Source organism: Rattus norvegicus, chromosome 2 (assembly GCF_036323735.1).
Source record: "Rattus norvegicus strain BN/NHsdMcwi chromosome 2, GRCr8, whole genome shotgun sequence".
Classification (NCBI taxonomy): domain Eukaryota; kingdom Metazoa; phylum Chordata; class Mammalia; order Rodentia; family Muridae; genus Rattus; species Rattus norvegicus.
Genome location: NC_086020.1, coordinates 125,599,155 through 125,613,443, shown reverse-complemented (window position 1 = coordinate 125,613,443; position 14,289 = coordinate 125,599,155). Strand labels below are relative to the sequence as shown.

General features: G+C 40.0%; 1 protein-coding gene across 5 annotated transcripts in view; it reads right to left on the bottom strand.

Moving 5' to 3' along the window:
- Positions 1 to 148: 148 nt before the first annotated feature.
- Positions 149 to 14,289, bottom strand: part of Intu (inturned planar cell polarity protein) — an 84,331-nt gene continuing 70,190 nt past the window's right edge. For 4 of the 5 annotated variants that reach the window (XM_039103628.2, XM_063281132.1, XM_039103627.2 and 1 more), the window contains 4 exons: positions 13,186 to 13,283; positions 6,744 to 6,933; positions 4,730 to 4,887; positions 149 to 3,238 (listed from right to left, as the gene is read on the bottom strand). In XM_039103628.2, the coding sequence (XP_038959556.1) occupies positions 3,127 to 3,238; positions 4,730 to 4,887; positions 6,744 to 6,933; positions 13,186 to 13,283 (558 nt within the window). In that variant the 3' untranslated portion in view covers positions 149 to 3,126. Of the gene's footprint in view, positions 3,239 to 4,729; positions 4,888 to 5,220; positions 6,481 to 6,743; positions 6,934 to 13,185; positions 13,284 to 14,289 lie in introns of those variants that run through there. The other variant, XM_063281131.1, reaches the window with a different exon arrangement.

Genomic DNA, 14,289 nt, shown 5'->3' with positions numbered 1-14,289 from the left:
CATCTGCCTTGCCACTTGGGCCATGGTGCTAGTGTGTGAGCACAAGCATACAAGTGTGCATGCACACACACACACACACACACACTCACACTCACACACTCACACTCACACACTCACTCACACAAATAATTTTTAAAGGCAAACATAATACTGCAAACAAACCTCCAAAACATTTTTATTTGAAACTCTGGATAATGTAGAAAAATAGTTTTAATTACATACAGAAATAAAACTCTTCATAATTAAATTAGTACATATGGTTTGGTGTGTAGGTTCAAGCTTTAACAGAACTTACCAGTTCAAAAAAAGTCCAAAATATAAATCCTTATTCTGAAAACTATAGTGTGAAGTAATCTTCTCAGATCACTGTTGTTATGCTGTGGTAGACTGAACTGTGCCCTTTTGGTTCTCAAGCAGTGGCCACTTAATGATGACAAAGGCATCCACGGCTTCTGCTTCAGGTCACAATATGTGGCAACCATGGGTTAGGGAGAGCATACAGAAATGAACAATGGTTCAGGCAGACAAAACTTAGTAGACTGGTTTCACAGTTTTTCCAATTTGTGTCAGAAATATTTAAAAGATTGTTTTACAATTACCATTTTGTTAGGTATGTATCATTCTCCACAGCGTCTTGGCACAAAAAAGTGAGACACTACCTACCCTCCTAGGCACAGTTCTCTGACAAGACAGAAACAAAGAAAGCTAAGGAAAGAGGAGAGAGAAGAGGGAAAGAAAAAGCGAGAGTCTAGAGTTTCTTTGGGGCTAAGAAGCACGAGACAGTAGTAGGAAAGTACTTGTGGTTTTGTTTTTTGTTATAGATAGGGTCTTGTCACAAAGCCCAGCCCGCCCTTGAACTTACTATATCCCTCTGCCTCAGCCCCCTGAACACTGGTGTCTAGGAATTCTAAGCCTGACATAACAGCTCTAAGCATGTTACTTTCATACAGAACATTACTACCAGGATGTGGATAAAATCTGACTCAAGGAGGTTTCTCCTATCTGCACTTGACACTTTGTTCCCTCCCCAAAAACGAGACAGACAGGGACTCTACTGTCCAACGGTCAGACTGATTGACTTTCAGATGTGAGTGTGAATTTATTTACAGACATGGTCAGCTACGTTTGCCTTCAATATTCACTTGGAAATGAAAGGGAAGGCAATATTAATTCCTTAAAAATGCAATGGCTTTTCAACATGGACTTATGTAATGTGCAGTGCACAAGCACAGCACTGCCAATGGCCCATCTTTACCATTGTGCTATGTTTGTCTTTTACACCACATTTGGAACAGTGTTGCTTATGGCCATCTGACACAAGGGAAGCACCAACAGATCGAACTTTCAATGGGAAAAATGTTCTCCCTATTAAATCCCAAGTCTTAGTTTGCTCTGCTTGAACGCTGAGTGATCAACTGCTACATTCATCCTAATGATCAGCACTAGAACAGCTCAGGATTTGAGGGCATATCCAGAAGTTTAAGACATCTAATAAATACCGTTTTAGAAATACTAGAACACAGATTAAGACAGAAGAGAGTCTTAACTGATTTGACTCAGTTAAGTGGGGAAGTGTTTCAAACTGTTTTCTACATTTTAAGGCGCATAATTTTCCTATCTGACTTGAAAGTCGAAATTAAGGCCCAGAAGTCACTAATGATATAAACAGCTGCTGTCTGTCACCCAGGCCTCGATGAGAATCTTACAGTGATGGCCAAGGTAACCATATTTTTTATAAGACCAAATGGCCAGGGGTACACTTGGATGTCTTCTAGTTTTAAGCTGGAGGGCTTATGTTTGAGGGAGGGAAAATGTAAAGACAAACTTTAGATTGGTTTTAGACAGCATGTCTTCCAACATACATAATCCCTGAGGGAGAAATTACTCAGGACTGTAAAGTGTGAGGGATATTGAGCCTGTAGCATACACCGAATTCTCACAGCCATAGAAAATCTGTCTTGTCAGATTCTGTCCCGCTGAAGCTCACATTAGCTACAGTTGGGGAAAGCGAGCCCTCTCCTTTGGGAAAACCCAATACAGACTGATACTGATTTGTAAGACAAAAATTAGTATTTTATAGAAGAAGTTAATATAAGGTAGTTTTAGCCTGTTCTCCCCCTGCCCCCGCTCCAGTTTTTTAAAAAGAGCTTTATTTTCTAATTGTGTGTGGGGTACCTGCAAAGACCAAAGGATTCCCTGGAGTTACAGGTGGTTTTGAGCTGCCTAACATGGATGTGGGAGCTGAACTCAGGTCTCTTCCAATGGGGAATTCGCTCCTGACCTCTGAGCCATCGCTCTATCCCCATTTTAGTGTTTTAAATATGATTTGATAAGAGTTGATATAAATGTATATGAACCAGGAAGAAAGCAATGGAAGTTTACAGATGATTGCAAATGTGTACCCTAATCTAAATTAAGTTTACCATGAAGAATAAAGAGAATCAAATAAATATAAACTGTCATCTTTCGCTCCGCCTCAGTAGTGGAGTATCTACTAAGATACTTAAACCAGTGTGGAGGCTTTTGATTTGCTAAGAAACCAGAACACAGGCATTGTAAATTTAGATATTGACCAATAAGCAAACAACGCATTTTTCTTAACTGGGCATTTCAAAATCCCAATGCAATAATAATGTGATTAGTCCGCACATACTGTGAGGTCTAACTGATACAAGGGCTCGCTCACAGCACAGCACTCACTGACTACAGAACCTTGTTGTCTCTTCAAGTCAGGATTCCTTCACAGGGTATCAGTCAGTCAGTATTGGGTTTTATGAAAACAAACAATGATTTAAATGTGACCCTCCCCAAATAAACATCTCCTATATTAATCTTTATTAAAGAATTCACATTACTTAAAACTATTCAATAAATTAGCATGGTATACCAAAAATGGCAATAAGTTAGCAATCTTGTCTCTGTATTTTGATCAAGTATCAGCTCAGATGTCTTATATGCTACCACACATGAACTGATGCACCAACCCAACAGTACTACTACATCTCAGTATCTAACGAGTACAATCATGAACAACGGCGGTAATGAGCCTCTTCTCTGCATGACTTCAGCCATTCCAATGCTGTCCTGTGGTCCATCTGTGTGTTGCTCTGTATCTTACAAACACAGCTACAACGTTAACCCAAAGAACAATCTAAATGCCATTTCAATGGCAATTTCTGAGACTGAGTCGTGAAAACAGACATATAGTTCCTGAGGTTTTGGGTTAAGGAAAAGCCTCCTGCAGAAAGAAAAAAACATGGCCATTTCAGATATTAAGGGTGACATCATCCCTTCTGTTTGTCTTCTTTCAGTTTTGGGGAAATCAGCAATAATCTAAAAACACAAACAAAAGCCACCACCGCCACCAAAACCTCATGAATCTAAAATCTACAGAAAATAGAATATGGCCCAGTTTTTAAATAAATAATGTATGTCTTAATTAATGTTATTGTCTTAAGAGTGTAGATACTTAACCAATGCCCATCGCCATACACAATCTCGAATAGTAAACCTATTTATTAGTAACATCTAGGCAATACTACCCACATCATTTTAAGCACAGTAGCCATTAAATATTCTATTGGCACTTATATTTTAAACTGCAATACTGTCAAAACATTGTAGCAGTGACAACTCATTTGCAGATAAAATTGGGCTAACACTGCATTTCTTTTCTTCAGGATTCCAGTAGTACGGTTGTATGGTCTAATCTATAATGTGTGCATAAGGAACATAGTTGCACATAAATATATAGATATGTCAATATTGTATCTATGTAAGGCTTGGAGATGATGACTTTCTTTGGTCTTTTTCTGGGTTCACCAAGCTATTCACTCTCCATCCACCTCATCTGCTCAATACAATTCCATCTATTACACCTTCATATTTTATCAAGCTGCTATTGAGTGCTAGGGCCAGCTACAGACAGACATCAATAGTGGGGAAGACAAGTAGGAATCCTGATTTCATAAGACTGGCATTCTTGTTTCTGCTCCAAGGCACTAGACAAGAAAGCCAGTAGGCAAATCCTCCTGTCCCCCCCCCCCCCAAAAAAAAAAACCAGTAAACAGGGTAGTGCAGAGAAAGAAAGGGTATTGCTTCAGTGGGGAAGGAAGATCTTCGTGATCCTCTTTGAGAAGATAACCTGTCAGTGTTGATGGATATAAAAGGGGAAAACCTTCCACAGAAGGAACACAGAAACAGTGGCCCAGTGGCAATGAGGCTGGCCCACAGTGGACAGACAAAGTGACACAGACAGAGGAGTGTGTGGAGGTGAAGATTAAAAGGGAAGAGGGAAAAGGAGAGAGAAAAGAAAAGGAAGATGCATTGGGAAAGAGTAAGGAATGTTGGGGTGTCCTTTTAGTAACTTGGGGAGATCTCTGAGCAGTCTTCTTCCTGATTGTTCTTTCTTTTTTTCTTCCTTCGACCCACCCACCACCCTCACTCCTTCCTTCTCTCCCTCTTTCTTTCTGTCTTCCTTCCTTCCTTTCTTTTCTTCCACAACTTCAATTTCTTTGATCAAATCCTTCCCCCAAGCATCCTCTTTTATCTACACTGGAAGGAAACAAGTGAGGTATTAGGTTAAAAAAGCCCAAAATAAAAGATCAAAACTCTAGAATATATTAAGAGATTTTAGCTTGATGACACTCCTAGGCTGAGTTTGAGACACCTATGGTTTCCCTCCCATTCTGAGCCCACTTTGCCATGCACACACTTTTCGCACACTTACCCTACTACCCAGTACGACATAACTGGTGGTGTCTTTTTCTGGTCAGTCCAGTTTTCAGGTGAGCATTCAAACAGTACACCGTGTTCTTTCACAGGACTCAGAGAAGACACTGAGTTTGCAGACTCCAAATGATCTCCGTCACTTAGCGCTTTCTTTTTCTGCAAATTAGCATCAATTATAAGTATTAACTAGTATTGATAGTGTTATTTTAAAATGTTTGGAACTGGGGATGTAGCTCATGGTAGAGTGCTTGGCTGGTAGGCACAGAGCCTCGGGGTTTAATCCCAGAAACTACATAATACAATAGTTTCACATAAATATTTGATGATGATGATGATACTGGTACTAAGTGTCTACAATGCTATTCTTCCTGTTATCCCGCAGAAAATCCCTATTCTTCAATTCTTGGTTTAAATGTTATCTCCTAAGATAGATTACAAGCTTTCACCCCAGGCAGAGAGCAAGTACTGTTCTCTCTCTATTCTTGTTCCTTTTTCAAGTCAGACTCTCACTATATATCCCTGGCTGGCTGGAGCTGGTCCTAAGCTTCTAGCACTCTTTCCGTATCTCATTCTGTGTGGTTGGATTAGACATGTGCTAGCATGTTTGGTTTATTTTTTTCTTTTTAGAGATGAGTGTGCGTGTGTGTGTGTGTGTGTATGTGTGTGTGTGTGTGTGTGTGTGTGTGTGTGTGTGTGTGTGTTATTTTAAAATGTTTGGAACTGGGAATGTAGCTCATGGTAGAGTGCCAGTGTGCGCTCACAGCAGCCAGCTGTCCTATAAGCAGCCTTCTCCCTCTCCACACTTTTCTGTAAAGCTTGCTCGACGTGATCCAAGGGAACTTCTAAAATGGGAACCCACACCATTTGGCCTATGATTAAAGTTCCTCTTGACATTTGTTCTACTGGATTTACTATTTATTAATGTCTTTAACTCCAGCTTTAGAGATAGGATTCAGAAAAAGGCTTGAGTTTGTCTTCTTTCATAGTACCTAGAATAGTGTCTGGTGTAGAGCAAGTACCTTAACGTGTAACAAAAAAGGCCAGTTTCTGTTGTTGAATATGACCAAGTAAGGTGAGGACATTCCTAGAGCATCCACTCCAATGTTAATATTGGGGAGAAAGCCCAAGAATTGAAATCAGGAGGGGCTCCCTGGTCCAGCATAACCTTGTTTCTAAGAACCCAAAGCATGGAAGACACAACTCTACTGTTGCATGGGCCCTGAGAAGTGATATAATCCAAAGAGTCAGGGTTGCTTACTCCCAACCCAATGCTCTTCACAAAATTGGTGTGCTGCATACATCCCAAGTGTTTTCAGAGGGGGTGCTCCTGGACACTTGTTAGATGGGTTACAAACCCCTCCTCTTCTCCCTCTCTTCCCTTCTTTTGTTTTTTAAAGATTTCTTTCTTTTTTTTATTTATGAGACTATGTGGGACCATGTGAGTTTACATGCACCACATGTGTGCAGGTGCTTAAGGAGGCCAGAGACCATCAAGTCCCTTGGAGTTGAAATTACAGGTGGTTGTGAGCGGTCTGATGTGGTGCTCGGAACTAAACTCCAGAAAGTGGTCCTAACTGCTGAGCCACCCTTAAATGTTTGAGACTGGGATCATATAGCTCAGGATACCTTCAGACTTACCACGAGTTTAAAGATGATTGATTGACTTTCTCGTCCTCCTGCCTCCAAGTCAGGGGTGTTGGGGTTACAGATGTGCACCATTTTATTCACAGTAGGAGATGGAACCCAGGGCTTCACGAATGAGATTAAACACTTTACCAACTAAGCTGCAGTCCTAGATATAAACCTCTCAATATTTTTCCATAATGAGAGTTCAATACCAGCTCCCCTATCATCACAAGAATTCAATTGATCTTTAAGTATATATAATATTTACTTAAACATGGGGTGAAACATTAAATGAAATTTCATCCCAGATTGAAACACTAGCCACCAACTAACAAATGGTTAAACCACAAATATTAGATAGGCGTGGCCAGCTGATATTTGCTTACCTCCACCTTCAACGTCTGCTGGAAAACTGCACGGATGGTGAGACAACATCGATGGAAATTCTTTATTAGTTGAGAGTGGACGGAACCACCTAGCTGAGCTACCTCTTCATGGGTGGGAGTGATGAAGATGCCTTGCACTGTTTCTAAGGCAACATAGTGGAAGAGTGTATTCTCAGGACCGGAGGTCAATCTTGAAAGAGAGAGAGAGAAGGAAATTTAAGTAAATTTAGAAGAGTTACTTCATTTTGAATTTTGTAGCATTCTCACAAGGCTATGTGAAATAATATTCGCAGTACTGTTATAGAGGGAAAACTGACCCAAATATTTAGTTCTCTCTCCTTAACTAAAGCACATGTTAGGCTATTGTTAATTTCTTAGTAGAGACAAACAGTGCCAGCTGTGAATGGATAAACACCAATTCATTTGTAAGTAACTTAAGTGTCCTCACTAAACAACCAAATTGGCTAAGCCCTCTTTTTCCACGGTTCCTAATGAATAACTGAGCTTATGTTTCGCATAGATCTCAACAAGCCATAAAATGGTATGAGTTTAGAGTAGGACAAGTACAGTATTATCTCCCACCACACTAAACTCATTGAAATCAGCAGCACCAGACTTCTTGGCCATGGCATCAATGACCCTGAAGGAAGATAAGATTATTAGCAATAATGAAGTTAGATTAGAGGCTCTATCGCTGAGCCAACAGATTCCACAATATAATACAGCCTTCTTCTCACTTATATTCTGTTTAAAAGTGGTGCAACCTTTAAAAGGAGGCTGACAAAAGTCTCACGTAATAGCCAGCTTTATTTAGAGCATCAGACAGTTTATACTCTGATGGTTAAGAGGAGTCACTTGAGTAAAGTTACATTCACATGCAGCAAAAACATATTCTTTCCATAGAGGCATCTAAACAAATAATAATAACCAGTTGTAATGATTAATCTGAAGTAAACTCATGCTTAACTGCTACACCTGGGACGGGCATAGAAAGAACATTCCAAGAACAATTTCAAATTTTTGAAGAATCTGAGGTCACAAGATTCTTTTCTTGGTTTCTTGCAGTTTTCTCACAAGTACTCAGAAATTTCACACAACTCCATTTTTGGACCATGTTCCGACAATATTTGCTTACTGTTTTCCGTTTTTCTTTTCTTTCCTATCTCTTCCCCCTCCTCCTGTATTTAATCTCAGATAGGTCAGCAGAGCCTATAAATAATCTTTATGTTTCCCCAAAGGAAGAAGAGTTAAAAGAATAACAAAAAGGCAAGAAATAACAACAGTTGTCATGAATGTCTTCTATGTGCCACACACAGTGTGTGTTTGAAAGTACCTTAGTTCAATTTTCATAATGGCCATGCATGATATTAAATGTTATTGTGGTCCTTTTAGCCATATGGAAGTATCCAGGCCTGGGATGTGCCTGACTTCAGATGCCAGTTAGGGTTTGCCTGACCCTGTAGCCTGTCCTGTCTGTACCATCTTGTACTCTCCACTGCTGAGTGTCAGGAGTTGGGAGGCCAAGGCAGTACAAGCAGGGACCATCATGCAAAGTGGTATCATGAGGATAGGGGTCAGCTGGGATTGTTGAAGTAGAGAGGGGATGTGATTTTGCCATTGAATAAAATGCTTAGTGTAAAAGATATTTTTATATCATATATTTACAAAGGTGGTACATACAAGTTAGAATAATACATTTATCTAATAAGATGCTTTTTAAATGAACTCTCCACATCTTTAATGAATAAGTTATACATGTCTGGCATCTTTTAAAGTAAGAAAACCTGTTATTTGTACATGTGGATTTGCGTAAAGTATAAAATCGGAAATTTCCTTTTACTGGACGTAATGTCAAAACAATGTATGTATTTTAAAAATATGCTATGGTAGTAATGAGATGACTGTTAATTTAGCAATTAACTTCTAAATGGAAGGCTGTGGTTTTCAAAGGGTGTTCAACTTACCATAGAAGCTTAGATTCACATTTATTTGTTTAAAGTGTTTTAACTATTAAAAATCAGACACTCACACATGGAGGCATTAAATACTAAATTTTGACATATTAGATTTTCAGAGCGCTATTTTCATGATACTTTAGCACTAACTTCAGATAAAAAGCACTTCTTGGCAACTGCTACGGCACTTAGGAACACACGTGCACTTAGGAAATGTTTCCACGGCTAAGAGGCTGCTGCACCCACTCTTCCTGTGTAAATAAATTCTCATTCATTGCACATAGCTTAAGTGCAACTAATGTTTTACCATGACATCAAAATTAAACACCAGGCAAGAAGAGTCTGGAAGATTAGGGAGCCACCCACAAAATAAACGTAAAAGAAGATTTAGCTCAGTCAGGAAAGTACCTTACAAACATGAGGACCTGTGAGAGTGAGAGGCCTTATCTCAACAGACAAGCTAGGCAGAGCCTGAGGAATGACAATCAAGTTTATCCTCTAGCCTCTATACATCAGCACATGTGCGCGCACACACACACACACACACACACACACACACACACACACACACACACACACACACACACTGACTCTATAATACTTCATAAGGTAACTACACATTCCTTCTTTGTTTAGAACTTTTTACCTCAGAATTCCTTATTCAGTGTAAGTTTGAGTTTTGCCTGTTTGCTCAGGACCAGATTTTAGGACCCATATCAGAGAGGGCGATACACAGGGAGAAGTTAGTGGGATGTGTTCTGTGGAACCACAGAAGAGGAGTGAGAGATGGAAACAGGATGTGTCAGAGAGAGAAGATGAACTGTACTGAAATTGCCACAGAGGTCTTCATGTACCACGTGGAACCAGGAAGCTTGGTGGGCCTTGTCCAGATGTCTTGTATTTGGGCAAATGGCCAGCCCTTTGTTCTTTAGAAGTGAACATTCTAAACTGTATGGTATTAGCAGATATCACTTCCAGACACAGGACTAAGGAGATAACCAGGCATCTACTAGAGTATAAAATTAGTATTTAAACTCTATTTGAAAAAGAAGATATCCTTCTTGAGTTCTTTGTATATTTTGGATATAAGCCCTCTATCAGTTGTAGGATTGGTAAAGAACTTTACCCAATCTGTTGGTTGTCGTTTTGTCCTAACCACAGTGTCCTTTGCCTTACAGAAGTTTTGCAGTTTTATGAGATCCCATTTGTCGATACTTGATATTAGAGCATAAGCCATTGGTGTTTTGTTCAGGAAATTTTCTCCAGTGCCCATGTGTTCCAGATGCTTCCCTAGTTTTTCTTCTATTAGTTTGAGTGTATCTGGTTTGATGTGGAGGTCCTTGATCCAGTTGGACTTAAGCTTTATACAGGGTGATAAGCATGGATCGATCTGCATTCTTCTACATGTTGCCCTCCAGTTGAACCAGCACCATTTGCTGAAAATGCTATCTTTTTTCCATTGGATGGTTTTGGCTCCTTTGTCAAAAATCAAGTGACCATAGGTGTGTGGGTTCATTTCTGGGTCTTCAATTCTATTCCACTGGTCTATCTGTCTGTCTCTGTACCAATACCATGCAGTTTTTATCACTATTGTTCTGTAATACTGCTTGAGTTCAGGGATAGTGATTCCCCTAAAGTTCTTTTATTGTTGAGGATAGTTTTAGCTTCCTGGGTTTTTTGTTATTCCAGATGAATTTGCAAATTGTTCTGTCTAACTCTCTGAAGAATTGGATTTTTTTTTCCTTTTTTTTTTCCTTTTTTTCAGAGCTGGGGACCGAACCCAGGGCCTTGTGCTAGGCAAGCCCTCTACCACTGACCTAAATCCCCAGCCCCTGGATTGGTATTTTGATGGGGATTGCATTGAATCTGTAGATCGCTTGTGGTAAAATGGCCATTTTTATTATGTTAATCCTGTCAATCCATGAGCATGGGAGATCTTTCCATCTTCTGAGATCTTCTTCAATTTCTTTCTTCAGAGGCTTTCTTCAGACAGATCTTTGACTTGCTTGGTTAAAGTCACACCGAGGTATTTTATATTATTTGGGACTATTATGAAGGGTGTCGTTTCCCTAATTTCTTTCTCGGCTTGTTTCTCTTTTGTGTAGAGGAAGGCTACTGATTTATTTGAGTTAATTTTATACCCAGCCACTTTGCTGAAGGTGTTTATCAGGTTTACTAGTTCTCTGGTGGAACTTTTGGGATCACTTAAATATACTATCATATCATCTGCAAATAGCGATATTTTAACTTCTTCCTTTCCAATCTATATCCCTTTGATCTCCTTTTGTTGTCTGATTGCTCTGACTAGGACTTCAAGAACTATATTGAATAAGTAGGGAGAGAGTGGGCAGCCTTGTCTAGTCCCTGATTTTAGTGGGTTTGCTTCAAGTTTCTCTTCATTTAGTTTAAAGTTAGCTACTGGTTTGCTGTATATGGCTTTTACTATGTTTAGGTATGGGCCTTGAATTCCTGTTCTTTCCAGGACTTTTATCATGAAGGGGTATTGAATTTTGTCAAATGCTTTCTCAGCATCTAATGAAATGATCATGTGGTTTTGTTCTTTCAGTTTGTTTATATAATGGATCACGTTGATGGTTTTCCGTATATTAAACCATCCCTGCATGCCTGGGATGAAGCCTACTTGATCATGATGGATGATTGTTTTGATGTGCTCTTGGATTCGGTTTGCCAGAATTTTATTGAGTATTTTTGCGTCGATACTCATAAGGAAAATTGGTCTGAAGTTCTCTTTCTTTGTTGGGTCTTTGTGTGGTTTAGGTATAAGAGTAAGAAGTTAGACCACATGGAGACAAATAACCCTATTAAAAATGGGGTTCAGGGGTTGGGGATTTATCTTAGTGGTAGAGCGCTTGCCTAGCAAGTGCAAGGCCTGGGTTCGGTCCCCAGCTCTGAAAAAAAGAAAATAAAAAAAAATGGGGTTCAGAGCTAAACAACAAATTCACAACCGAGGAATGCCAAATGGCTGAGAAACACCTAAAGAAATGTTCAACATCTTTAGTCATAAGGGAAATGCAAATCAAAACAACCCTGAGATTTCACCTCACACCAGTCAGAATGGCTAAGATCAAAAACTCTGGTGACAGCAGATGCTGGCGAGGATGTGGAGAAAGAGGAACACTCCTCCATTGTTGGTGGGATTGCAGACTGGTACAACCATTCTGGAAATCAGTCTGGAGGTTCCTCAGAAAATTGGACATTGAACTGCCTGAGGATCCAGCTATACCTCTCTTGGGCATATACCCAAAAGATGCCCCAACATATTAAAAAAGACACATGCTCCACTATGTTCATAGCAGCCTTATTTATAATAGCCAGAAGCTGGAAAGAACCCAGATGCCCTTCAACAGAGGAATGGATACAGAAAATGTGGTACATCTACACAATGGAATACTACTCAGCTATCAAAAACAGTGACTTCATGAAATTCATAGGCAAATGGATGGAACTGGAAAATATCATCCTGAGTGAGGTAACCCAATTACAGAAAAACACACATGGTATGCACTCATTGATAAGTGGCTATTAGCCCAAATGCTTGAATTACCCTAGATGCACAGAACACATGAAACTCAAGAAGGATGACCAAAATGCGAATTCTTCATTCCTTCTTTAAAAAGGAAACAAGAATACTCTTGGGAGGGAATAGGGAGGCAAAGTTTAGAACTGAGGCAGAAGGAACACCCATTCAGAGCCTGCCCCACATGTGGCCCATACATATACAGCCATCCAATTAGACAAGATGGATGAAGCAAAGAAGTGCAGGCCGACAGGAGCCGGATGTAGATCGCTCCTGAGAGACACAGCCAGAATACAGCAAATACAGAGGCGAATGCCAGCAGCAAACCACTGAACTGAGAATAGGACCCCCGTTGAAGAAATCAGAGAAAGAACTGGAAGAGCTTGAAGGGGCTCGAGACCCCTTATGAACAACAATGCCAAGCAACCAGAGCTTCCAGGGACTAAGCCACTACCTAAAGACTATACATGGACTGACCCTGGACTCTGACCTCATAGGTAGCAATGAATATCCTAGTAAGAGCACCAGTGGAAGGGGAAGCCCTGGGTCCTGCCAAGACTGAACCCCCAGTGAACGTGATTGTTGGGGGGAGGGCGGTAATGGTGGGAGTACGGGGAGTGGAGGGGTTAGGAGGATGTTGGCCCGGAAACTGGAAAGGGGAATAACAATTGAAATGTAAATAAGGAATACTCAAGTTAATAAAGATAGAAAAAAGAAAAAGAAGACATCCAAAAAGTATATTATTTGTGGGAAGAGGTAAAGGGTCACTCACATTTTCAAATACTACTTTTGGTATTTTCATTAGAGTATGACTATATTCTTTTTCCTAACTGTGTAATGAAACATGACCGCATATCTGTGCTGCATCAGAATTATGCTCATTGAACCATCTCTATACTCCCTCAAAGACAAGGAGCTTAAGTGAAAAGGCATGCTAGAAGTTTCTTACTTCATCATGTTATAGACTTCCAATTCTTTTTCTGAAAGTTCTTTTTTCGAAGTTCCCAAATGAAACGGATTTGGAAGTGTTGACTTCTTTCTAGCAAGCTGGAAGATAAGTATGTTAGTTTTTATCTAAGAACAGGATCACACAGTAGTAATGATTCAAAACCTAAGAGCACTATTTTTGTGCCGCTCCCTTTAAATATTTTCCATACTAATCTACATCTCTTACTCTTTGTTAAGAAGGTTTCCAAGGTGAAGTCACAGAAAACTCCCCACCAGGTCCATCACTGAATGTATACATGTGTGCTTGTCTCTCTCGCTGCTGTCTGAACTCCTCAAGGTCACACAGGTCTGAGGTCTTATTCATGGCAGCTGAGTAGAGCTTGGCTATACATAAATTATCCAAATTGTCTTGATCTCTCTTTCCTACAAAGTTTATCAAATGAGGTAACAGTCTATAGCTAGGATGCAAAACATGCATGGAACAAACATATTGTGTTCTGGCTTCAACAGCATCACTGTATGGGAGCAGGGGAAACTATGCTTGCAAATGTCACAGCACTCAGAAGCACTGTAGCCCAGTCAGAATCGGCCTGGCATCACCTCCCTCCTCCTGATGGCAAGTTTCAAAACTGTGGAGAGACATCAATTTCCCAGAGTAAGTGCGAAGCTCCCAAGGGTGGGGTGGACTTTGTCAACTGTGGACATATCTCTAGTGTGTGTAGGGAAAGTCATGGGATGTCAACCTCAAGGATGAGCATTCTCTGCTTTAATGTTTGTGACATTCATAAATGCAGATCAAGAACCTTAGCTTATTACAAATAGGCACCTCCTCTTCCCCATTCTGATCATCTGTTTCTGTTAAATGTTTTACTGGCTATTAAGACTGACACTGAGACTGCCCCAAGCCAGGACGCTGTCACCCTTATCAACGCAGAAGAAAGGTCAATGTATGTCAATGTATGTGGGGAAGCACTGGGGAAAAAATGTTCTAGTGCCGCAGGCTTATGTCTTGGCCCTGGATATTTCTTTCTCTTTTCAATTCTGTTTTTTTATTTTTTCATTAATCACTAAAACACACCACTTCAAATAAGGAACACTCTCCCAA